We start from the raw sequence: 26,871 nt of genomic DNA on the forward strand, positions 1-26,871 counted from the left end.
CTAGCGAGTAGCGTGGGACTGGGCTTTTTTCTTCATTTTTGTTTCCTCTCTCGTTTTTGTTAGTTTTTTGGCACTTTTCATTTCTTTTTCTTTTCGTTTGTAGCTCACAGGAGCTTTAGGCCTGAGCTCCCAGGCAGGTCCATTAAAAAAATAAAATAAAACCCTTATTCCCCACAATTGAGCTATTTGGTTTTGTTGCAGGTATTTTTCTCATGATGTCCCAGAAACCTAGCAGTGGGTTTAAGAGGTGCACAAGACTGTACTAGGACCATGATTGTGACAGACCCACATGACACGTGCCTAAAATGTCTGGGCCCTGACAGCAAGCTCTTTGTACTCAAATACAGCAGAGAGGCTTTTCGGCACATAGAAGTCCTATCCATTGGCATCAAAGTCTTTGGTCCCCATGGCTTCTGGAGCTGCACTGGACAGTGGAGACACATCTACATGTGAGGTCTACTTCTGCTTCAACGTCTGGTGCTAATAGTGACCATTTAGACTGAGCATCCTCAGACCCGACGGCCTGCGCAGATTCAACGTCATCTTTGTTGGCACTAAAAAACTCTGATACTGGGTAACATAGTAAATGACGACAGATAAAGACCTGTACGGTCCATCCAGTCTGCCCAACAAGATACTTTATATGTCTACCCGAGTTTGATTTGTCCTTGCCTTTCTCAGGGCACAGACTGTAGAAGTCTGCCCAGCACTGTTCTTGTACTAAGTTCTGAAGCTAATGTCAAAGCCCCTTAAAATTTACACTCCAGCCCATCCCTATCTATTCAGACACGATCAGGGCATAGACTGTAGAAGTCTGCCCAGCTCCCGTTTTGTTTCCCAATTACCGGCTCGCCACCCAATCTCCGCTAAGATTCCGCGGAACCATTCCTTCTAAACAGGATTCCTTTGTGTTTATCCCACGCACGTTTGAATTCCATTACCGTTTTCATCTCCACCACCTCCCACGGGAGGGCATTCCTCATGTCCACCACCCTCTCCGTGAAAAAATACTTCCTGACATTAGTCCTGAGTCTGCCTCCCTTCAACCTCAATTCATGTCCTCTAGTTCTACCACCTCCCCGTCTCGTTCGTTTGCGCATTAATACCTTTCAAATATTTGAACATCTGTATCATGTCACCCCTGTTTCTCCTTTCCTCCAAGGTATACATGTTCAGGTCACCAAGTCTCTCCTCATATGGTTTGCAACGCAAATCCCATACCATTTTTGTAGCTTTTCTTTGCACCACTTTCAGTCTTTTTACATCTTTAGCAAGATACGGCCTCCAAAATGGAACACGATACTCCAAGTGGGGCCTCACCAATGACTTGTAGAGGGGCATCAACACCTCCTGTCTTCTGCTGGTTATGCCCCTCTCTACGAGTCTAGCATCCTTCTGGCCACAGCCGTCGCCTTGTCGCATTGTTTCTTCACCTTCAGATCCTCAGACACCAACACCCCAAAGTCTCTCTCCTGAGTCGAGCTTACTAATTTCTCCCCTCCTATTTGGTATCTCTCTTTTGGGGTTCTGCACCCCAAGTGCATCACTCTACACTTCTTGGCATTAAATTTTAACTTCCTTATTTTTTTAAATTTTTTCTGTCTGCTGTGATATAAATCATTTAGTGTTACTAATGTTTTATATCACTATATGATTTATATCACAGCAGATAGAAAAAATAAAAAAAATAAGGAAGTAATATACAACGGTTTCTGATAATTTTAGATGCAAACATAGAAATTGAAACCAGAACGTAACTTTACCCCAGAGTTCAGGATAGTGTATTAAATTTTAACTGCCAGACCCTCAACTATTCTTCTGTTACACTCCTCCAGGTGTACGCCCTGCTTGGGTGTATTAAATTTTAACTGCCAGACCCTCAACTATTGATGGGCTACATCTTTCTGTGATGGGAAAAAGGATCCTTGGGGAGAAATTCAGACAATATGTTTCTAGACATTTAAACTAGAGGGTGGGGGTCACAAAAGGAAACAAGGTATTTCAGAAAGTCACCCCCAGAATAAACATGATGGCAGATGGAAAGGTCATGTAAATACAGTAAACCAACTAAACTCACTAAGCACATGGAAAGCTATGTGCACAAATGCTCGTAGTCTAAGTAAAAAGGTTCAAGACTTGCAAGCCCTGAGGTTTGAAAAAAAAAAAAAAACATGGATATTGTTGCTATTATGGAGACATGGTTCAACGATTCCCATGAATGTGAAGTGACCATACCAGGCTATAATCTTTTTAGGAAGGATAGAGAGGACCGAAGAGGTGGAGAAGTGACTGTATGTGAGAGACAATATCAGAGCAGCTGAAATGTGGGGAACCTGGTGAAAGGAAGAAGCTTTATGGATCGTCCTGGAAACAGAAGACGGAACCTGTATCCACTCAGGGGTTATCTACAGACCTCCTGCGCAAACGGAGAAATTAGACAAGGATCTGATAGAAGATATTCAAAAGATTGGTGTAAAAGGGGAGGTGCTACTGTTGGGAGATTTCAATTTGTCTGACGTGGATTGGAACGTCCCACCTGTGGAATTGGAAAGAAGTAGGGAGATTGTGGATGCCTGTCAAAGTGCCTTGCTCAGACAAATGGTGACGCAACCCATGAGGGAAGGGTCAATGCTGGATCTAGTGCTCACGAATGGGGGTAGTGTTTCCAATATCCGGGTGGGTGCCCACTTATGTAATAGTGATCAACACACCGTATGGCTTGATATAAGGGCGAAGAGGGAAATACGGCTAGCGAAAGCGTGAGAAGAAAAAATGGCTAAAAATGTAAAGAGAGGTGACAAGACCTTTTTCAGATATATTGGAGAAAGGAGAAGAGAGAGGAATGGAACTGCGAGACTGAAAGATAATGAGAATGGGTATGTGGAGAGTGATGAAGATAAAGTGAATGTGCTAAACAATTATTTCTCTTCAGTGTTCACGGAGGAAAATCCTGGAGAAGAACCGCGGTCGGCTGCCGAGGGAATGTCTGGGAATGGAGTGGATACTGCGCCATTTATGGAAGAAAGAGTTTATGGTGTCCGCCTTTGCGACATAATGTAAGCCACATTGAACCTGCAAATAGGTGGGAAAATTTGGGATACAAATGCAGCAAATAAATAAACAAACAGCTGGAGAATGAAGGTGGACAAAGCTATGGGGCTGGATGGGATACATCCCAAAATACTAAGGGAGCTCAGAGAGGTCCTGGCGGGACCTCTTAAAGATTTATTTAATAGATCTTTACAGACCGGAGAGGTTCCGCGGGATTGGAGACGAGTGGATGTGGTCCCTCTTCACAAAAGTAGAGACAGAGAAAAAGTGGGAAACCACAGACCGGTAAGTCTCACGTCAGTGGTAGGAAAAATAATGGAGTCACTGCTGAAAGAAAGGATCGTTAACTTTCTAGACGCCGACAGGTTACAGGACCTGAGGCAACATGGCTTTATCAAAGGAAAATCCTGCCAAACGAATCTTATTGACTTCTTTAACTGGGTGACCAAAGAACTGGATGAAGGACATGCGCTAGATGTAATCTACTTGGACTTCAGCAAAGCCTTTGATACGGTTCCCCACAGAAGACTCGTGAATAAACTGAAAGGGCTGAACTTAGGACTGAAAGTGGTGAACTGGATAGGAAACTGGTGACCGACAGGTGGCAGAGGGTGGTGGTAAATGGAATCCACTCGGCGGAAAGAAAGGTGAGCAGTGGAGATCCTCAGGGGTCATTACTGGGGCCTATTCTATTTAATATATTTGTGGGAGATATTGCTGAAGGGTTGGAAGGAAAGGTGTGCCTTTTTGCAGATGACAAGAAAATAGCCAATAGAGTGGATACCCTGGAGGGAGTAGAAATGATGAGAAGGGATCTCTGAACCTTAGAAGATGTTACGTTTGGGAAAGTGAGCCCTTGTGCCCCGGCTGAGCATGGCAAAGATGGAGTAGCACCGCGCTCGGTCAAGCAGCCAGACAACCCCTAGCTTCACCTGGGAAGCGACCGCCGTTCCCCGAGAGTTGAGCCCCCAGGTGCAGGCGGCCACCAGGACTTCCAGAACCAGCGGGGTGAACGGCCACCAACCAGACAGGCGGGAAAGCTGACACAGTCCAGGAACCAGGGAGGCAGCAACACAGCAGAGTAGTCAGGAGTCAGTCCAAAGTCTGGGCAGGCAGCAATACAGCAGAGTAGTCAGAAAACAATCTAAGGGTCAAAACACAGGATCATAAGCTAACCAGCAGTAGAACACAGACGAGGACCGCGACCTCTACAGCAATAGAAGCCGAAGCATGGAAGGACTGGTGGCAGGGCTTAAATAGTGCAGGAATTAGGCTCAAACATGTGCAGCTGTTCCAACATGGCTGCCTCCATCAGAGGAAATGTCTTACGCCCAAATATGTGCTTCCTTCCTGAAGCCACCCAACTCCAAGATGGCTGACACAACCTAAGATGCCCATCTCCAAGATGGCTGCCCTCTCCTGGAGATGCCCAAATCCAAGATGGCCACCACATCCTCGAATGCCCATACCCTGCGCAAGCAGGGCGTACACCTGGAGGAGTGTAACAGAAGATTACAGTGTAGCCTGTTATTTTCCAAGTATTACCCCATTCTCCTATGTATCTAAAACCTTCTTCTTTACCCCAAGACTCAAGCCACTTATTGAATTCCTCTGTTTTGCGTAGTCTTTCCTCTCCTCTTCCCCATGTAGGAATTACTTCAGAAAAAGCCAAAGTCCGAACTAAAGATTTCAGTCCCTCCCCAAGCTTCTGGAATGCTCTCTGTGCTGTAAACTTGCTATTGTTGGCCAGGTCATTTGTCCCCAGGTGAATTACAACATCAGCATTTGAAGCCTTGCTCTCTTCTCGGATCACTTTCAGTATTTGGTCTGTACATCTTGTAGCTGAAGATCTTGGAAGACATTTCCACTAGGTTGGAACACCTGAACTGTGTTCCTAAGTTAATGCCTCTGATAATGAAGTCTCCGAGCAGTATGAATTTTCTGCCTTTCACCATTCTGTCATTATTTTGGGAAATGTATCTTGGGTTGTGCTGCTTTCATTGCCTCTGGTTCCTCCACAGTGCTTCTTTTTTCATCATCATAATGATGCAATGCTGCGAGGGGAGGAAGTGACGTCAGCGGAGCGCATGGCCGCATGATCGTGGAGCTCCACCACACCAGAGCTAAAATACGCGTTTCTCCCCCTCCGAAAGCGCCGAAGTCGATCGCAAACTACAGCGGAGTGTAGCTGAAGGACTGCTCAACATCGTGAAGGGATGCAGGCGAGCCAAGAGGGCATAAATCTCTCCCAATTTGCTTTCGCGGGCGGAGCGGGCCAGGCAGAGCCACCTCCAGGCACCCAGAGTAATGGGGAGGAAAGTACGGGAGTAGAACTTTTTCAAACGCAAGACTCGCTCCCGCGAGTAAATGATTTCCCGGAGCTCCGGGAGTGGATGCGGGAGATGCGTTCAGACCTCAAGGCAGTCCGGCAGGAGATCGCTAACTTGGGGGCGGAACTGCGGGGAGAAATAGCGGGCCTAGGTCGCAGAGTAGAAGAGGCGGAGGCCCGAATAGATGATCAAGGAGAGGCGCTGCAATCGCTGGACCTGCAGGTATCTGACCTTAGACTGGGTCAACAGCAAATTAACAACAAATTGGAGGACCTTGAAAATCGAGGCAGACGCTGTAACTTGCGTTTTAAGGGCCTGCCAGAAACCCCGCTCTATCAGGATGCAGAATCTGTGGTTCAGAAAATAGTCAGTGCCTTGCTGTCCACACCGGAGGCCCCGATGGAGCCAGAGCTGGTAATCTTGGAGCGATCCCATGGGGCTCTAGGCCTGATGAGTAATAATCAGCCGAAAGACATTATAGCCTGCTTCAGTGATTTCAAGCTAAAGGAAAGAGTGCTGAAGGCAGCAAGGCAAACAAAAGACTTCCAATGGGATTCCTATAACATCGAAATCTATCAAGATTTAGCCACAGCTACATTAAAGAGGAGAGCGGATCTAAAACCTGTGACAGCGCATCTACGCGAATTGGGCATCCGTTACCGCTGGGGCCACCCTTTTGCTCTGATCTTTTATAAGGATGGCAAACAGCACCGTGTTCAGACGGTGGCGGAAGCACGTGCAGTGGTCCCAGATGGAGAGTCAGGAGCGATCCGGATGACGGGAGAAGAGCACCAACGAGAGGGCGAGCGAGACCCCCGCCCAGAGTGGCAACGAGTGGGACGTAAGAGACTCCAGCAGCAGCAATCAGCGAAACGACTCAAGTGAGACCGAGAGCCGCTACGGTGGAAGACCAGGAGAACATTATGACTGCTGGGGTCTTGCTGCAGTCCATTGCAGGACATATCAGAGACAGAAATAAGATGCTACATGGAAGGAGGTTACGTAAAGACCCTGGGCACTGAGTTGCTTCGGCACCCAGGCATGTAAGCAGGGAAATTATATGTGAAGTTGATGCGGGGGGAGGGTGGAGATCAGTGCTTTAAGCTGAAGAAAGTAAAGGGTGCAGGGGAGTCACTCCCAACCCGAGTAGCATTCGCTCAAATATGGAAGCGATGCTCAGATTCAGAGGGAGGGTGAGGGTTAGGTGGGTAGGGGGAGAACAGGGAGGGGGTGAGTGGATGGCGGGGAGGGAAGATGGGGAGGGAAAGGTGGGATTACTGAGGAGGTCGGCAGAATATGTAAGAGCAGATCACAGAGAAAGGTGGATGACACTTAGACTCGCGACTCTGAATGTGAGAGGCCTTAATTCACCTCAAAAGAGGAGTCAGATGTTTAAAGATATGATGCGCCTTGGGGTAGACGTAATATTTGTCCAGGAGACGCACCTGCGGCGCAGCCATGAGAAGCTATTAAGACATAAGCGATACCCTCAAGTATATTGTGCTTCAAGTACAGATGATAAAAAAAAGAGAGGGGTTCTCATTGCGCTGTCCGGGGCGTACCCGTGGATCATTCATGATACTATAAGGGATGTTGAGCGGAGATACTTAATGGTGATTGCAACTCTATATGACACACAATATACACTGTTATGTATATATGCGCCTAATGAGGGGCAGGCCGGCTTCCTGGAGGGCCTTGAAAAAGTGATACAAGATAAAGTACAAGGCTCCCTATTGATAGCGGGAGACTTTAATCTCACATTAGACTCCCAGGTAGACAACTCGGGAGGTCAGGTGGGTTATGCACAGCGGGATTGCAATAGGATGTGGGGCTGGATGGGGCGCTGGGAACTATTAGATTTATGGAGAGAGAAACATGGATCTGAGAGGGACTACACCCACTACTCACCAAAGTATAACTCATATTCCCGAATAGACTACTGGATGGGAGATAGAGGGGTCTGGGATAGCACACAGGACATACAGATTGAACCATGTACTTGGACTGACCACAGCTTAGTATGAATGACATTGCTAATAAGGGGTGGGCGCAAAGGGCGTAGAAACTGGCGAATGAATGAAGCTATGTTGTTAAAACCCCAAACTGTCCAGGAGATAGAAAAATATATTGTAGAGTATATTGCTAATAATGATAAGGATGAGGTCCATCCTACAAGCTTGTGGGAAGGACTTAAAGCGGTCCTGAGAGGAAATCTCATTGCACTGCAATCCCACATATATAAGACTCAGAAATTAGAGGAGAAGGCGCTCCGAGATGGATTGGCCCAGCTAGAAAGAGGTCATAAAGCAAATACTGTGGATGATCAAAAATTAAAGGAGATTCGCCAAATTAGGAGGCAACTAAATGAGATGCAGATGGCAGATATTGTGCTGCAGTTACAGGCTGCGCAAGAAGAACATTTTGAATTTGGCGACAAAGCCAGCAGGATGCTGGCATTTAAGCTTAGAAAGAAAGTGCAGCGTAACTATATAACAGCTATAAAGGATAATGGGGAAGCCCTTCTAACGGAAACAGATAAAATACAAGAGTCCTTTTGGGACTTTTACAATCAACTATATCAGGGTGAACACACCGCAACTCCGGAGGAGAAGGAGGCATACCTAGAGGGAATAGCGCCACGACAGATATCAGAGGCGGAGACAGAGAAAATTTCCGGGGACATTACGCTAGCAGAAGTAGAGGAGGCCATAGCAGACCTTCCAAATAACAAGGCCCCGGGCCCCGATGGCTTTCCCATTAGGTTTTATAAAATGTTCAGTAAGCTACTGGCCCTGATCCTGTTGAAGGCGATCTCCTCCTTTGGAAGTATTCAGGAATTATCTTTTTTTTTTTTTTTGTTACATTTGTACCCCGCGCTATCCCACTCATGGCAGGCTCAATGCGGCTTACATGGGGCAATGGAGGGTTAAGTGACTTGCCCAGAGTCACAAGGAGCTGCCTGTGCCGGGAATCGAACTCAGTTCCTCAGTTCCCCAGGACCAAAGTCCACCACCCTAACCACTAGGCCACTCCTCCACTCTATTATTATTCGTGGAGAATGGCGGAGGTGGTCCTCATATTAAAACCAGGAAAGGACCCCCCAGCAGTGTGGCTCGTATAGGCCAATCTCGTTGCTTAACACTGATTATAAGATATTTATAAAAATCTTAGCTCGCAGGTTGCGGGGGCTGATGCCACACCTGATCCATGAGGATCAGGTGGGCTTCATTGAAGGCCGACAAGGCTGTGATAACATACGATGCCTCTTACATGTGATCCAACAGGTTAGAGATGAGACCACCCCGGTAATATTGCTATCCATAGACGCCGAGAAGGCGTTTGACCGGGTGAACTGGGCCTTTCTGTTTACACTGCTGAGGCAAGTGGGCTTGGGGGACAGGTTTCTCCATTGGGTGACTTTACTTTATATGGGACCCCTGGCAGTGTTGAGAATTAATGGCTCGAGGTCCAGGCCGGTTGTGCTGCATAGAGGCATGCGGCAGGGCTGCGCACTATCTCCTTTGCTTTTCGCCCTATCTATAGAACCTCTAGCTAAAATAATAAGGGATCATGGGGATATACGAGGTGTGATCAGAGGTAGGAAGGAACATAAGACCATGCTCTTTGCTGACGATATCTTAATGACGCTGGCCAGTCTATCCCAATCCCTCCATTATGTCATGACAGTCCTGCAGCAATATGGCCGTATGTCAGGTTTTAAAATTAATGTTACAAAATCGGAAATACTTAATATTTCGATGACCCCGCATGAGGCAAAAATGATAAAAAAAAGCCTACCCATTTTTATGGGCAGCAAAGTCAATAAGATAGTTAGGTTTCCAAATCACGGCTAAGGCAGAGAATCTTTTTTCTGCTAATTTCCCATCAAAAGCTCGAGAGTTATTTACAGAACTAGATAGATGGGAGGGTCTCAATGTCTCCTGGACAGGAAGGATTAACGCAGTCAAAATGATACTACTGCCAAAATTACTATACATGTTTGTAGCCTTGCCAGTGCCGATACCACGCTCCTTTTTCAGGCAACTTAATAAAAGAATGTTCGCATACATTTGGAAGAAAAGGCCTCCCAGGGTGAGACGTGCGGCAATATTTCAACAGCCAAAGGTGGGGGGCATGGGAGTTCCCAATTTTTATCTTTACTATCAGGTGGCTCAGTTACGAGTGCTGGCTGAGTGGGAACCTCAAAATACCAAAAAATGGCTCCACTGGGAGAGGGCATGGATGGGCACTCGGTACCTAGGTAATACACTGTGGGGACAGAAAGAGGGTATACTAGCCGCAGCATGTAGACTCCCGATAGTAATGAATCACCTGCTGTACACATGGCTCTCAATAAGGAAAAAGGTATTCCCTGACAGACTGTACTTTTTGCAGACAGCTATCTGTGCTGCCTCGGGTTTCAAGTGGGGGGAGACTGAAAAGGCATACCAAATTTGGTCGACTAAGGGTCTATGCACACTAGGGCAAATGTGGGAGGACGGGAGAGTAAGGGGATTTGAGGGGATACAAGTTGACTACGACCTAAGTGAGAGAGATATGGTTTATTACCATTGCCTGAGAAGCTATATACTTAAGAAGGCCTCCGATGAATTGGATCTTGCAGAAACCAGCCTGGAACGGGCAATGAGAGGGGGTGGGGGGAAGGGGAGCATAACACGGATATACCGGGCATTATTGCTCTTGACCACCCCTATAGAACCATATACCCATAGGTGGGAAGAGGCATTGCAGAACACGCCCTCGGCGGAATGGTGGGGGAGTAGCTTTAGATTTTATGTTAAAGCCGTCTATTGCCCAACCACTGATTGAGAATGGATATAAAATGCTATATTGGTGGTACTATACTCCAGAGAGGTTACATAAGATCTACCCAGGGGTCCCTGCAGACTGTTGGAGAGAATGTGGTGAAGTGGGAACCTTTATGCATGTCTGGTGGGGATGCCCAAAAGTACAAACATATTGGCAACAAGTGCTTGAAAAGGTCAATAGCCTGGGTACAGGGGTATATCCGATCAGAGCGGAGCACTGCTTGCTTCACGTTCGTCCTCCAGGATGCCATGCACCAGAACATAAACTTGCTATAATTATATTTGCAGCAGCTAGATTGGTCTTGGCGCGAGCATGGAAGCAGGTGGAAGTTCCATCTATGCACAGAGTGGGTCTTAAGGTGGACCATATCTACCAGATGTCTAAATTAACAGCATTAAGGACAGGGCACATTCAGAAGTTTCAAAAAGTGTGGGAACCTTATGAGAAAAATAAAGATGTTTTCTCAACCTGCCGACTGACAGAGGAGGGTTAGAGGGGGGAGGAGGGTTTTTGGGATTGGGGTTTGGGACTGTTGTGATATGTGTTAATAGGAGCAACATGTTAGATTGTTAAGGCTTTTTGTACCATTAGTAGTTTGGGTCTGCGTACCCAGACAGTTGCTGTTTTTGAAAATATAATAAATAAACTGAAAAAAAATAAATAAATAATGATGCAATGCTGCAAAAAATTTGACAGGGGCAAACTTGGGAGGGCGAGTGTTTCTGTGTCACAGATCTTAGTCTACCAGAGCCTACTGTGGCCCATCTATTCCTCTGATGTTTCATTCTCCGAGGCAGTGGTGGTGTTAAATTACCTGGGAAATGAGTAATGCTTCTTTAATTGTAACTAATTCCTTCTTGAGTTTGTTGATCTCATCTTTCAAGGCTGACATTTGGAGACAGATAAGACAAGCTCTAAGGTTCCAGATAGTTTGCCTTAGGATTAAAGCAGAACATGTATTGCACTGAATGAGGGTCATAATGATGTGATTCACAAGTGAGAAAAGGTGTGAAGTATGACAGGGAGTAACAAGAATTAGGTTTGACCAACTAAGTGTAATGAAGATACTTGTCCCTTGATTGCTCTATATAAAGGGAGTTTATCTAGGGTAGGTGGGACTAGGACACAGGTAACCTCAGTTACCAATCAAACCAAGTCTGAAAATGCCCAGCGTAGCTCACAGCTCACAAGGTAAACTAAAGTTCTGAGGTTTATTTTTCTTTTACCAAACAGATCTATACAAACTGCCCTATGAGTCACCTGATGCTATGTAACCAAATTGATTTGAATGAAGTCTCTGGGTACCGAGCAAAGTTGAAGAAGCAACAGCATAGGTCCTGTTTGAAACACAGTGCCAGGAGCTCTGGTGCACTGGTACCTGAAAAGCGATGCTGAGAAGACTGCTCCCCCTTCATAGAAGCAGGGCTGATGTGCCAGACTCCGGGCCAGACTCCGGGCACCCCCCCCCCCCCCCCCCAATTCAGCTGTGACATCTTTGCAGACTGTCTCCACATTGGTGCCAGCCCTGCCTTTACTGATACCTGCCCTCAAAGAGTTTCTCCAAGTCATGATACAAGAGGAGCTGCCATGTATCCTGGATGAGCGCGACACCAAGGCATCAGGCACTGGCAACGACTATTGTGCCATTCCCATCTTGGAGACCCATGCCCTGCCTTCCAGATGTTATCAGCGCCAGTGCCTCACCAGACATCGGAGCTGACAACGACCAATGTGATGCTTCTTTTCATCCCGTTGGGGGATGAAGCCACCCGAATTCCAAGAATGGACCTGCATCTTAGCGCTGCTGTCCAGAGCCTGGCCATCTATCAATAGACGGGAAGCAGGCACAGACTCAGGCTTCCCATGAAGAATATTTTGCCGAATCTGAGTCGGATCGCTCCTGGGGATTTGAGGTTGAGCCAGAGGACTTCTTATAAGAGAGATCTCTTAGCCTACCTTCAGAATCCTCCCCACCCCAGGAAAGGAGGAATTGCCCCCAGATGAACTGTTCTTTGTAGGTTGTTTGAGAGAGATGGCAGAGTCCATTCAATTTAAGTCAGAGGTCGAGGACAAGCCCAGGGCCGAGATGTTGGATGTCCTTGACTAATTTCCTCTATTAAGGAAGCTGTGACTGTGCCCATACACAACATCCTTAACGATGTACAGATGAAGAATTTGGAGAGCCACTCTCTGAGCAGGTTGTTCCTAAGAAAGTGAACTCCATGTATAGAATCCATAAGGCTCCCAGATTTGAGAAGCCACAGATTCCGCACCATTCCATGGTGGTCAAATCCGCTCTCAAAAGAGCTAGGACCCATTCCTTGGCTCCCCCAGGCAGGAATGCTCGCACTCTAGAATCCTTTGGGAGAAAAGGTTTTTCAGGGCTCAATGTTCATCCAATCCTAGACTTATCAGCCCTGAACAAGTAACTGGTCAAAGCAAAGTCCCTCAGATATATCTCAGATTTTGCGTGTGGAAACACCACTATCAGTATTGTGTCCTACCTTTTGGCCTCGCTCCTGCTCCCAGAGTTTTCTCAAAATGCCTAGCCGTGATCGTAATATCGCTGTGCAGACTGGGGGTTCATGTGTTTCCTTCTCTGAACAATTGGCTGGTCATATATATGCAGATGAATGATATCTAGGTACTAACTTTTTTTTATACAAATTCATCAGTGACTTCATGCAAATAAACTACAGCTCAGGGTATAAAAGACGAAAGCCCTGTTTTTTCAAGTGCTGGGCGAGCTGCTGTTTGCCCATCATTGATGATTTGTGGAGCTCAGATTCCAGTCATTACTGAGATTTAAGGTATTGGGGGTTATCTTAGATTCTAGTTTATCATTTTGTCCCCATGTCTCGGCAGTGGTAAGTAAATACTTCTACCAGTTGAGACATATCTGCTCTGTGCAGCATTTATTTACCAAAGTGGCACTATGGATTATGATACATGCATTTGTTCCTTTATATTTAGACTATTGTACTTCTTTGTTTATAGGTTTTAATCAAAGGGAAATCAAAAGTCTGCAGTTGATACAGAACATGGTAGTAAAGCTCTTATTCAGGCATGAAGGAGGAACACTGGTTGCCGGACAGGTTCCACATTACTTTTAAGATCTTAGTATTTTTATTTAAAATTCATCAATCTGGTTTTCCTCCCTTCTTGGCCTGACACTTGGCCAGGTCTCCCTGGTCTCACAGCGGAATTCAGTGTTAATATGGTTGGGATCTACGCTTTGGAACCAGTTGATGGCCTTATTAAGGTTGGAACCTACCTTGTCGAACTTTAAGAGGTTGCTTAAAATGCATTTTTTTCCAGGAGGCCTTCATGTAGGAGTTTGGGTTTACTTTTCACTTTTCCAGTTTAGCTGACAGAGAATATGGCGTAATTACTGTGGTCTGGGGCTCTGATGACTCATCAGGTTCTTGTTTTGCTCTTTTTTAATGTTATGTTTAACTTCTTTCTTTCTCTTTCTTGATTTGTTTTTAATTTATGTTGCCATTTTATCTTATTTCTTTTATGTACTCCGCTTTAATGGCTGTCCTTAAGCAGATTATCAAATAAAATAACCTTGAAGAGCACATCAAGGGAGGGTGTTCAAAAATCAATTTGGAGAAATATTTTGGTGTTGGACCTACCAAGGTTTGTCATCAACTATCCCATGTCCCACCTGCTCCCAGTACAGCAATTGGAATACATTGGAGCCCTGCTAGACACAATTCAAGCTTGAGCCTATCTGCCTCAGGTGTGGGAGGATGCTCTCATTGGCATCACCATTCAGGTTCAGCGTAGCCAGAAGATCACAGTTCACCAGATGTTGAGATTGTTGGGCCACATGGCCTCCGCAGTACATGTAACACACATGGCTCATTTCCATTTGAGAGGTGCTCAGTAGACCCTTGCTTTCCAGTGGTGTCAGGCCACAGGGAACCTTGCTGATGTCATGTCAGTTATACCAGACCAGAGTTGGCTCAACTGCTTCTCTGATGGATGATTTGATCTATTTTAATGCTCAGATTTCTATTACAAATTCTCCTACCCCAGAAGGTACTGATTTTTTTTTTTTTTTTTAACTTTATCTTTATTAAGCTTTTTAGCAAACATAATTTCACATTTATGAATGGTAATACACAATTTAGAAATAAATTATATAGACAAGCAAATATTTTTTTAAGTTTCAAATAATTATCGACCACAAGAATAAGAAATCAATCCAAGATGTAAGATTAATAATATAATCTAAAGGAAATAAACATACATTGTAAAATATAATAATGAAGCGTCACGTCCCGAGTAATTCACTCCAAGGCTGTTAAACAGTGTACATATGGGATTAAACCACTACATTAACCTCTTCCCTACTGATTAGAAATTCCTCTAGCTGTTTGGGGTCAAAAAATTGAAACTGTTTAGATTGAAACACTATTCTGCATACACAAGGAAATTTCAATAGGAAGGTAGCTCCTATTGCCACAGTTCTTGTGCGTAAAGCCAAAAAGGCTTTACGCCTCTTCTGAGTCTCTCTTGATAAATCTGGGTATATTCTGATTTTTGACCCCAAAAAAACTGAATCCAAATGTCTTAAAGAAAGTCTCAGTACTGCATCCCGATCCATCTCCAAGGCAAGTGAGACTAATAATGTTGCTCTTTTTGTTATAACATCTAATGATGACTCCAAAAAGGTAGTCAGATTCATCACTGCACCACCTTGAGGAAATTTTTCTGATTCCATTCTAGAATCAGTTGGCAAATAAAACGCTCTAGTTATTGGTGGTAGTGAATTTTCTGGCATACCCAATATTTCCACAAGATATTTTTTTACCATTTGTACAGGGGTAATAAGAGGTGAACTAGGAAAATTTATTAGTCTCAAATTAAGTCTCTTAGACTGATTTTCCAGATATTCCAGCCTTCGGGAAGTAAAGTTTTTATCTTTAATCAATGTTTGACCCACAAGTTCTATTTTTTGAGTTCTTTCAGTAAGAGATTTTACTTCTATAGCTTGTTTTTCAGTCTTTTGCAATTGAATTAATGCAGTTTCTGATAAAGTCTTAATAATTGTAGCATTTTTTGTTACCACAGATTGTAGGGAAGAATGTGCAGTAAAGGTTAAGTCCCATAGTGACTCTAGCGTCACTACAGCTGGTTTTTCCATTTTCTCCAATGTTAATTCAGGAAGAGGTGCTTTGGCAGCATTTTCCAGAATACTCACTGTCTCTGAAAACATTACAGGAGCTGATGTCGCTTCTGGAGCTCCCAAACTGTCGTCCCTCTGATCTCCCCTTGTCTCCAAAGGGCTCCCTCCCTGCAGACTCTGCTCTCCACTAGGGGTTAGACCTGCAGGGCTCCTCTGGAGACGCTGACTTCCTGGTTGTGGAGGAGCTGCACGTTTGATGGGGCTGAGAGAGGCCCCATCTACACTGTCGGCCGACGCAGAAGCCCCAGCCTCAGCTACGGGAGAAGAAATCTGCCCGGGACCCAGTGCGACTGCAAAATCTTCCATCTTAGCCTGCCGAAGTTTACTTGTCCCGTCAGGGAGAGAGGGAATCTCTCTGACTTTGCCTCTCCTTTTCCCCATTCCGGGGTTCAGGTAAGGAGCAACTTGCTGGCGTTTGCAAAGAAGAGTGAGACGCGTCTGGTAACACTTCTCATACCGTCGCCATCTTGGATCGACCAGAAGGTACTGATTACGGATGCATCCAGCCTTGGATGAGTTCATATAGATGGGCTTCACACCCAGGGTCACTGGTCTGCTCAAGAGACCAAGCTCTACATCAGTCTCTTAGAACTCCAGGCAATTTGGAATGCTCTAAAGGCTTTCAGAGAAGGGCTATTAAACCACACTTTCAAATAGACGATCAGGTTGCCATGTACTATGTCAACAAGCAGGGGGCATGGGATCCTAGCCCTTGTGTCAGGAGCAGTTTGGATGCAGTAGTGGGCCACAAGTCATTGCATGGTGCACCGTGCCACATACCTGGCAGGAAAAGACAGACTGAGCAGAGTGATTTAGCTGCACGAGTGGTCTCCTTAGTATGGGCATTGCCCGCAAGATCTTCTGAGTGGGGCACCCACTCGGATCTTTATGCCACTCGTCTTAGCAGCAAGTTCACTCAGTACTGCTCCAGACTCAGATCACATAGCAGGCTAGCATTGGATGACTTCTTCCTCGACTGTGGGGAGTGCCTTCTGTATGTGTATCTAATAGGGAAGACACTGCTGAAACTCAAAGCAGGACTGGGGAATTATGATCTGCATCTTGCTGTATTGGCCAAGGCAGATCTGGTTCCCTTTTCTAGAGCTGTCCTTCGAAGAACCGTGGAGATTGGAGACCCAGAATAAGGGGTCTCTTCATCCCAACCTCCAGTCCCTGTCTTCACAGCTTAGATGTTGAGAACGTAGAATTTGTTTCCCTTTAGCTGCCTGAGGGTATCTTCAGGATCCTGCTGGCTTCCAGGAATGATTTCACTAAGAAGTGTTATACTTTTAAGTGGAAGAGTTTTGCTGTCTGGTGTGAGGGTAGGGCCCTAGATTCTCTCTTGTTATATACAAAAAATGCTTGAATACCTTCTGCACCTTTCTGTAAGGGTTCACCACATTGCAATTAGTGCTTATCATTACAGTGAAGAAGGTAATCCCATCTACGTACAACCTTTAATGTACGCTTCCTGAGTGGTTCTGTTGACAAAGCCCCCCCCCCCCCCCCACACACACACACACTCTGACTGTGTCATGGGACCTCATCATCATCCTCACCCAACTGATGATAGCTCCTTTTGAGCCATTTGACACTTGCTACCTGAAGTATCCGATCTAGAAGGATTTGTTTTTGGCGGCGGTCCCTTAAGCTTGGAGAGTTGGTGAGCTTCAGGCCCTAGCAGCTGATCCACCTTAAACAAGGTTTCATCATATCAGAGTGGTTCTCTGCAGTCATCCTAAGTTCCTTCCAGTCAGTTGTTTTACCAACATTCTTCCCAAAACCCCATGCCCATCCTAATGAAAGCACATTGGACTGCAAGCAAACCATGGCCTTCTATCTGGAATGGACTAAAGTCCATAGACAGTCCACTCAGCTTTTTGTTGCTTTTGACTATAACAGAATGGGGGCAGCCATTGCTAAATACACCTTATCCAATTGGCTAACAGATTGCATCTCCTTCACTTATGCCCATGCTTGGCTAACTCTAGAGCAGGGATATCCAATCTCGGTCCTCAAGGGTCGCACACCTTTTGGGTTTTCAGGATTTCCCCAGTGAATATTCATGAGGTCTATTTGCATGCTCTGCCTCTATTGTATGTAAATATCCATTGGGGAAATCCTGAAAACCCAACTTGGTGAGGGCCAAGGTTGGACACCCTGCTCTAGAGGGTCAGGTCACAGCTCGAAATGTCAGAGCCAGTGCTTCATCAGTAGCCCATTTGAAGTCATCCTCCATTGAGGATATTTGCTGAGCTGCAACATGGTCTTCATTCCACACGTTTACATCACACTTCCTTGAGCAGGAGACCCGACATGATAGCTGGTATGGGCAGACAGTCCTGCAGAAATTGTTTGGGGTGTAGAATCCAATTCCACCCTCCTAGGCTCATTCTGTTCTGTTTCAGTCTGCACTAAAGGTGGTCTGAATTTCAGTTTTGGATTCATAGAAATGTAGAAAAATGTAGGCAGATAACCATATGGCCTAACTTGTCTGCCCATCTATGCCATCTTCTCTCCCTATTACTCCCTTAGAGATCCTTTGTATTTTTCCCCAAGCTCTCTTGAATTCAGATACTGTTTTAGTCTCCACCACTTCCATGAAGAAGCATTCTTCAGGTTACTTCTGATTCTATCCTCTTTCACCTTCATCCTAGTTCCAGAGCTTCCATTCAGTTGAAAGAGGTTTGCTTCCTGTGCATTTATGCCACATAGGTATTTAAATGTCTGTCATATCTCCCCTCTCCTGCCTTTCTTCCAAAGTATATATATTAAAATCTTTAAGGCTTTCCCCTACACTTTATGTTGAAGACCACTGACCGTTTTCGTAGCCACCCTCTGGACCGATTCCATTCTGTTTATCTTTTGGAAGGTACGGTCTCCAGAATTGTACCAAATATTCTAAATGAGGCCTCAGCAGAGTCTTAAACAGAGGCATCATTACCTCTTTTTTTCCTACTGTCCATTCCTCTCCCTATGCACCCAAGCATCCTTCTAGCTTTCTCTGTTGCCTTTTCTGCCTGTTTGGCATAAGATCATCCCATATGATCACATTCGTCCTGCTTGTGTACAAAAATTCTTCACCTCCTAAACTGTACCATTCCCTTGGGGTTTTGCAGCTCAAATGCATAACCCTGCATTAAATCTAAGCTGCCAAAATTACAGACCATTCTTCTAGTTTGTCGCTAAGCCTTCCTCATGTTATGCACACCATCAGGGGCGTCTACCGTATTGCAGATTTTGGTGTCATCTGCAAAGAGGCAAAACTTACCAGGTAGCCCTTCAGCAACATCTCTTACAAAAATGTTAAAAATAACTGCCCAAGAGCCGAACCATGTAACACACCACTGGTAAAATCCTTTTCCTCAGAATGAGCTGTATTTACCACTACCCTCTCTCACCTTCCAATCAACCAGTTCCTAACCCAGTCAATCAAGTTAGGGCCCATACTGAGGGCATTCAGTTTATTCTACATGGAAGCATGTCAAAGGTTTTGCTAAAATCTAAATACACCACATCTAGTGTCTCCCTCAATCAACTCTCTGGTCACCCATTCAGAGAAATTAATCTGATTTGTCTAATTAACCTGTCTCTAGTGAAACCATGTTGCTTTGGGTCCAGTAATCCATTGGATTCCAGAAACTTTACTATTCTCTGTTCCATTAATTTACTTACCACAGAAGTTAGACTTATCAGCCTGTAGTTCCCAGCCTCTTCTTCCTTCCACTTTTGTGGAGAGGGACCACATCTGTCCTCCGATCCAAAATCTAGGTTCAGATTTTGGCCGAAAATGCAGGGGCATTTTGGCTGAAACCAAATCTCTGTCCTTTCCCCGATCAATCCCCCCACCCCCCCGGTAGCACCACCCTTTTGAGCCCTACCTTAACAAGTCCTAGTGGTCTAGTGGCTTCTTCAGGGGGGCAGGAAAGAACCTCACTCTGCTCTGCCCGTTGCTGGTGCCGCTGCCGCTTTCAAGTAGCTGCTAAGATTTCCCACAGCCTCTCAAAACTGCCACTGGAGGTCCCAGGCAGCCATATATAGTCTTACAAAGTTCAGTAGTAACCTATGGAACTTTGTAAGTCTAAGTGCTTTGAAAATGAGCCCCATAGTTTTCTACTCAGGTTTCTGTCATTATCTAAGTTGCTTTCCCATATTGTCCAAGAGGGCATTACGATATCACTTTCAAAATCTATTAGTAATCCTCCTATTTCCCATGGAAGATTGGATTTGGCATTTTTCTTCTTGGCTGCATCATTGGTGGAATTCTCTTCCTCAGAATTTACAGTCTGAGGTATGATTGGAACACCTTAAAAAAAAAAAAGATTAAAACTTAATTTTTTAGGAAAGCTGTTTTGGGGATCATGATGGGTTTCAAGCAGTGCAGGTATGATTGGAATAATTTTTGTATGTTTTATATAGGTGTGTTGTACATGTTTGTATGTATACTACTTTTATTTATTTGTGTAAACCACTTTGATTTTGTTTCTTCGGTAGGTGGTGTATCAAATGTCATAATTAATGTATGCTTTTTTTTTTAACCTATTCCTAAGTACATAAGTATTGCCATACTTGGAAAGACCAAAGGTCCATCGAGCCCAGCATCCTGTTTCCAACAGTGGCCAATCCAGGTCACAAATACCCGGCAAGATCCCAAAAATGTACAAAACATTTTATACTGCTTATCCCAGAAATAGTGGATTTTCCTCAAGTCCATTTAATAACGGTCTAAGGACTTTTCCTTTAGGAAGCCGTCCAAACATTTTTTAAACTCCGCTAAGCTAACCGCCTTTACCACATTCTCTGGCAACGAATTCCAGAGTTTAATTAATGCTTGGAATAGGGGAATTTAGCTAGCAATTTTGTCATTTCCTTTTTAAAACTGTAACACTGTATTTATTCTTCTCTTTCTGAAATGGACCTCTTAGCGTGTAGTTATAAGTAGCACTTGTAATCAAGCATTAAAGCTTGAATTTGTTTTGTATCTCTATAAATTGCATTACTCAGGTTAGAACTCTGACTTTCCTTGATTAACTTTGTTTGGTGTACATGTGGCTGTAAGAGTCAGAAGATGAATACTTTTTTTTTCCTTCTGCAAAATAGATATTAATTCTTTGCTATTTTATTTAAATTCCTATCCTGATTACTGTATAAAATTTGTTTTATTTTTTCAGGCTGAAAATTTTGAAACACCCAGAGTTAGTTTCAATAGAATTGAAGGACTATTAGAAGGACACTTCTTTATTGAAGCAGTTGAGGAACTGAGTTCTTTGTTGCCATATTGTGTCCCTCCTGTGCATTTCCTGCAAACACTAATAGAACACTTACTACAGGTAAGAGCAAAAGGTTTTTCTTGATGAGAAACCAGTCTAGAAATTCAGAAGATCTTCAGACACTTATGATTATTTTCGTTTATGTGCTAAATTTATTCTTTCTTAAACCATTCCCCCTCCCCCTGAATTAATATGTACAATGTATATCACTATACATCATAGCATATTTTAATGACCATCCATTTTCTGAGGAATAGTTTACAATTCAACTACAAACAGAAATAATAATATGTCACTGTATTATAAAGATAAGTATGTTTCATGCATCATTTTGTTGAAACTTTTTCAATGTTTTTATCAATTTAGGGGAAAATATTATGTTTATTTTGGGGAGAAAAGTAGGGCATATAGAAAACAAAAGTTTAAGAGGGTTACATTCATTTTGCATGTTTCATAAAAACAGATTTATTCAAGATATAACGATAAAAGAATTGAGCAGTAGCAACCCGTAAGTCCAGAAAATATACTTTTTTAAAGTAAATTATCATAAACCTACACAAAGAGCCTTAAAGAATCCAGATGACATAAAGGCCGGTCAGTGTATTTCTTACTTACATGGCTACTCTGTTTATATATTGCTCATTTTTCAAGTAAATACTGTTCTGCTAATTGTAAAAACTCTCCTAATATTTGATAATGCACTACAATACACCAATATAGTCAAATATAACCAGTGGTGTGCTGGAGCCGGCTCGCACCAGCTCCCAAGAGCCAGTTGTTAATATTTTATGAATTTTGCGAGCCGGTTGTTCAGCACTCCAGAGCAGCTCCCATGGCAAGAAGAAGAGGGAGGAAGTCACTTCCTCCTCCTGCGCCGACTTAGACCCGACCGTTTATGTGAACCATGAGCTCACAATTCACATAAACAATCGCATCTAAGTCGGCACAGCAGTATGCAGGCGATGCAGCACAAATCAATTTACATGTGCCTGCCCTGGTGCGGCGGTCCATAGCAATGAAAGGAAGGAAGGAGGAACTTGAGAAAGCCAGAAAACCAAAGCCAAGGTTACACGGGAGGGAGGATGGGGGAGGAGAGGTGAGGGGGTTCTCAGATGGGAGAAGTGGACTGCGGTTGGCAGGGGGTTCTCAGATGGGAGAAGGGGGCAAGAACTGGGGTCTGAGAAGGGGTCATGAGGGAAAATGGGGGCATGCCTGGGTCAGGTGGGTCAGGCTGAAAAGGGGGGACCCTAATGCAAGGCATATGGATGAAGGGGGCTGGAACTGGGGGCTGAAAAGGAGGGTAGGTGGGATAAGGGGCTAGTACTGGGACTGGGGGCTGAAAAGGGGCAGGGGCTGAAACTGGGGGCTGAAAAGGAGACAGGGAGAAGTGGCTGGGGCAGAAGCTCTGGACTGGTGAGAGAAAAGGGCTGGGGTTGAAACTGGGGCTGAAAAGGGGACAGGGAGAAGTGGCTGGGGGCTGAAGCTCGGGACTGGTGAGAGAAAAGGGCTGGGGTTGAAACTGGGGACTGAAAAGGGGACAGGGAGAAGTGGCTGAGGGCTGTAGCTCAGGACTGGTGGGAGAAAAGGGCTTGGGCTAGAACTGGGGGCTGAAAAAAAGGGGCAGAGAGGGGACAGATCATGGATGGAAGGGGGAGTGAGAGGGAAGGCAGACCCTGGATGGTTGGGAGAGGGAGGGCAAATGGTGGATTGAAGGAGCAGAGAGAAAGGGTAGACAGTGGATGGAAGGGATAGAAAGGGCAGACGGTGAATGGAAGGGGGAGCGAGAGAGGGCAGAAAGGGGCAGATGGTGGATGGAAGGGGCAGAGATAGAGGGCAGATGTAGATGGAAGGGGCAGGGAGAGAGGGCAAACATTGGATGGAGGGGACAGCAGAGAGGGCAGACACTGGATGGCAAAGAGAGATGCTGGATGGAAGGAAGACAGTGAAAAGAAGATAAGGAAAGCAGAAACCAGAGACAAAAAACTGTAAATAAAATATATATTTTTATTTTTTTGCTTTAGGATAAAGTAGTATTGTAGCTGTATTAATAAATGTTTATAATAGAACATGTAAATAAGGTAATCTTTTTATTGGATTAATTTTAATACATTTTGGCTAACTTTCGGAGAACAAAACCCCCTTCCTCAGGTCAGGATAGGATACTGTAACAGCACTATACTATATTGACCTGAGGAAGGATGTTTTGGCCTCTGAAAGCTAAATGCATTAGTCCAATAAAATGGTATTATTTTATTTTCTATGCTTGTTTTATTTCTATTTGTTAATTTGTAAAGTGGTGGTTGGTACATGTTTTTCAAATTTACATCTGCTGCCTTTATATTTTGCACAGTACTAGGGGACATTTTCTGTTTCTGTGGTGTTGCATTGTATGCAGAGTCTGGCATCTTGGGGGTTTAGTTTAATTTTTGTGTAAATAGAAAGTTTATTATTATTCTATATTGGATTAGGGTGTATCTGTGTTTGTGAAAAAGACATGGCTTTCAGTTGGCATTGGCTGTGCAGGATCGACGATCTGTACTATTCTGTCTGGTTTTGTTTTACAATAGGTGAATTGATGTTCTAGTGCTCACTGTAGTGTTTAAGATGCTTTCCTTTTCCTTGTGTGATTCGTAGAAATTACTGCTTATGGTATGGTAGAATTGCTCTATAAGTCCTGAGTGTTTTGTATTCTCGGCATGCCTAGTACTAGATTTTGGAGGGGGGTGTTAAAAAATGACCGGCCCTGGGTGTCAACTACCCTAGCTACACGACTGCTTCTAGGCTTACTAACAAGTGTACTTGTTTTACCTGAAGGCTGCAGGGGATTTCGATGGAACTTGCTGCCTCCATAGGACGCAGTGTGTGCCCTTGCTAATGCTTGCCAATGCCAGGGAGTCTCGGGAGGGGAGAGAAGTACACCGTTTCAAACCCCACCTCCCAGTATGTCCCATGAATAGGACAGATTGAAGTTCCCTCTGACCTGTAGTCTGTCTGGTTAGTTGTCTTTCTGTGATTTCATAAGCTTAAGCAGCTATGTGTGTGTTTTTAAACAGTGTTCTGCTCACGTTGATCTATAAAAAGTGTCACTTATTAATATAAACAGCTGTACCTCTGTTTATAACACATCTTAGTAGTCCGCTTTGAAATTCAAAATACTTATGCCTCCCTCCTCCATCCACCCACAGGCACAACACTACAATGTGCCTGGGGGGGGGGGGAGGAAGTAGGCATGAGTACTTTGAATTTGAAAGCCAATACGCCAGAACAGTTCAGTGGGAAGTTTGACTAGGGGTGGTTTCGGAGTGCTTCTTGCACGTGCTGTGCTGCAGCCTGATTGGTTAGTTCAGCAGCAGAGCAGGCTAAAGTAGTTGCAAAGCAAGCTGAAAGTACTACCAGAGAAAGATCCAGTACAGGAGTTGTCACATGGAGTTAAGTTAACAGCAAGAAGCCCAAAGCCTAAGGAAGTCCTGCTGTGTGCCACAGTGCTGCTGCCGCCAGAGTATGCCTGTGTCTGTGTATATTGGTGCCCCGAGGCATGCAGACCACTGTTCCTAGGCCCTCCGAAACAGGATTATTCCACATCTGAAGGTAATTATGTTTAAGGCTACCATCACCCCTTCACTCCCTTTTATCTCACGTATATGATTAGAAAAATTAAATGGCCAAACAACAAAGGTAGAGAAAATAATTTTATTTTAATTTAGGGTGAAGTAGTGCTGTCGTGCTGTTAGTTCAGTTTAAAGGTTAATAAATTTAAATAAAAAAACAAAATAACGTGATACCTTTTCATTGGATTAATTCAATACACTTTTGACATTTTCAGAAGCCAAAATCTGATCTGAGGAAGGTGCCTCTAAATTAAAGCTAGTCAAAAAATGAATCAGTTCAATAAAAGGAATCATCTTATTTTCCATTTTGTGTCTTTGTTAATTTGTAATGTAGTGATTGGAATGTATCAGTTTTTGAAAATTGCATCTGTTTTCTTTATAGTTAGCACAGTACATTAGGACATGGATCACTCTTTCTCCTTCTTTGGTGTTGCACTATATGCAGAGTCTGGCTTCCTGGGAATTCAGTTTAATTGTTGTCTACTTATTTCTATACTTGTTGAGGCTCTATCTATATTCTTCATGTGTGAAAAAAAGGCATTGAATGATCAGTACTAATCCATTAGTTTTCCCAATAAGTGTATTGATGTTCTACTGCTCACTGCAGTGTTTACAGCTCTGCCTGTTCCGAGGTACACCCATGTTGTGTGACTCCTAGAAGTTAGTACTATATGGTACAGTAGAATTGTCTTATAGGTCTTGAAAGACTTTTGTAAGGTGAGTGTGCAATAGGAGATTGGAGGCAGAGTAAAGGGATGAATGAATCGTGCAGGTGGATGGGATTGGGGGCAGAGTAAAACGGTGAATGTGCCATGGGGAGGGGTGGTTGGAAGCATAGTAAAAGGGTGAATGTATCATTGACGGGGTCCCCTTTCTGCTGAGCAAGACAAGGAAGGACAGTGACAATCTGGGTATCTTAGTTTTTTTTTTGTTTGTTTTATTTGAGAGAGAGAGAGCCTGTTAAATGTTTACCAGCACACCACTGAATATAACAATTATATAAAAAAAACAATACATACACAGTTGATACACTTGCTCACGTTATAAGGACTTAATGCAATGAACAATATCATTTATATAAAAACTAGTAAAAAAAAGGCCAGTTTCTGAAAGAAATGAAACGGGCGCTGGGAAAATGATGATCTAATTGCAATTATGTTATTAAGGGAACCATTACCAAAACTCAGGGTATATAATGAGTAATATTGTGTTTTGTTTTGTTTTTTAATCATTTATTTATAATTTTTCATTTTACAAGGGTCACTTGCAAACAGTAATACAAAGATGATTGCACATTAATACAATATAAGAAGAAAACAATCCCAACTAGATATATGGATTATATACAATCTTTCTCTTTCTTAGACCACAAAGTGAAGAAAAATAGGGAGAGTGAAATAAGACAAGGAGATCAGTTAAACAGAAAAAAGAAAACATGGTATTAACCTGATTATCCCCAGATATTACTCATCTAATACATTATTCCACATTGATCATCTGGTTGGCTTCCTCAAGACGAAATACGGCGTATAGTCAATTCATTTCATTGAGAACATACTTATTGTCCAGATTTTAGTTAGAAATAATACATCTGATTACATTCTCTCTCTTTTAAAAACCAGAAATTATTTAACGATAGATATACTCAAATCTCTAATTCAAATCCCACTGATTAAAGCAATCCCAGTTTTCACAGGCTTCACTCCTTTCGAAGTAATAATTAAGGAAATATTTCTGATGTAAACTTTAGGAGTCATACCTGGAACTCTGGGGAAAAACAATAATCTCGACATTAATCATCCACAAAAACATCCACCTTATTATTCAAAGTTTCTGGTCCATTATCATTTTCAAGATCATAACCACTTCTTGTTTGTACAGAACTTCATCTGTCATATCAATTTTTTCACACTCAGAGGGTTCAGTCAAATTGTCCATGCAACTCTCCAATAAGATCATATCTGAAACAAAGTTATTTACTACCGCCGTTAGGTCCCGAAGCGCCTTCCAGATGGTATTCAATGTAACCTCCACGGAAGCCAAAAACTCCAAGATGATTTCTCTTGAGGTGTTTAGGAGTGGTTCCGCCAATTCGGGTTCTGCTGTAAACGTCCTCCATTTCAGCATATGCCTCTAACTCACTCCTCCACTCCTTTGGACATGGTGGTTGAATAATCCGGGAGCGATGGAGTTGTTTTTCAAGGTCCAAGAGTGTTGACGCTCCTTCGCCGGCGCTAATCAAAGGACTCGCCAACCCTTTCATCTGTGGACAGTTCGATGCGCAGCAGTCCCGTACTTGCTGCTCAGGGGACAAAACGCTGGCCATCAGCGGCTGACAGCCGGTTGTTCCCTTCCTCTCAGTTAAGGAAAATGCAATTGCAGAGAGGAAATTTACATAAAGAAGACAGAACCTCAGAGGGCAGCTGGGCCGTTGGGCATACGAACTTCAGGTCACCATCTCACCACTCTCCCAGTTTGGGACACTCTTTGTCTGGTTTCTCCTCAGAGGCCTGTCTGATATGGGTAGCCCTTCAGCATAGCCCTCTGAGTCATTGAAACACGGAAGCCCCTCCACCACGACA

General features: G+C 43.9%; 1 protein-coding gene across 4 annotated transcripts in view; it reads left to right on the forward strand.

Moving 5' to 3' along the window:
• The window catches only part of SLF1 (SMC5-SMC6 complex localization factor 1), a 229,596-nt gene that overhangs the window by 85,933 nt on the left and 116,792 nt on the right, over positions 1-26,871 (forward strand). For all 4 annotated transcript variants that reach the window (XM_030193392.1, XM_030193394.1, XM_030193395.1 and 1 more), the window contains one exon: positions 20,583-20,741. In XM_030193392.1, coding sequence (XP_030049252.1) covers positions 20,583-20,741 — 159 coding nt within the window. The remainder of the gene's footprint in view (positions 1-20,582; positions 20,742-26,871) is intronic.

This window comes from Microcaecilia unicolor, chromosome 2 (assembly GCF_901765095.1).
Source record: "Microcaecilia unicolor chromosome 2, aMicUni1.1, whole genome shotgun sequence".
Lineage (NCBI taxonomy): Eukaryota > Metazoa > Chordata > Amphibia > Gymnophiona > Siphonopidae > Microcaecilia > Microcaecilia unicolor.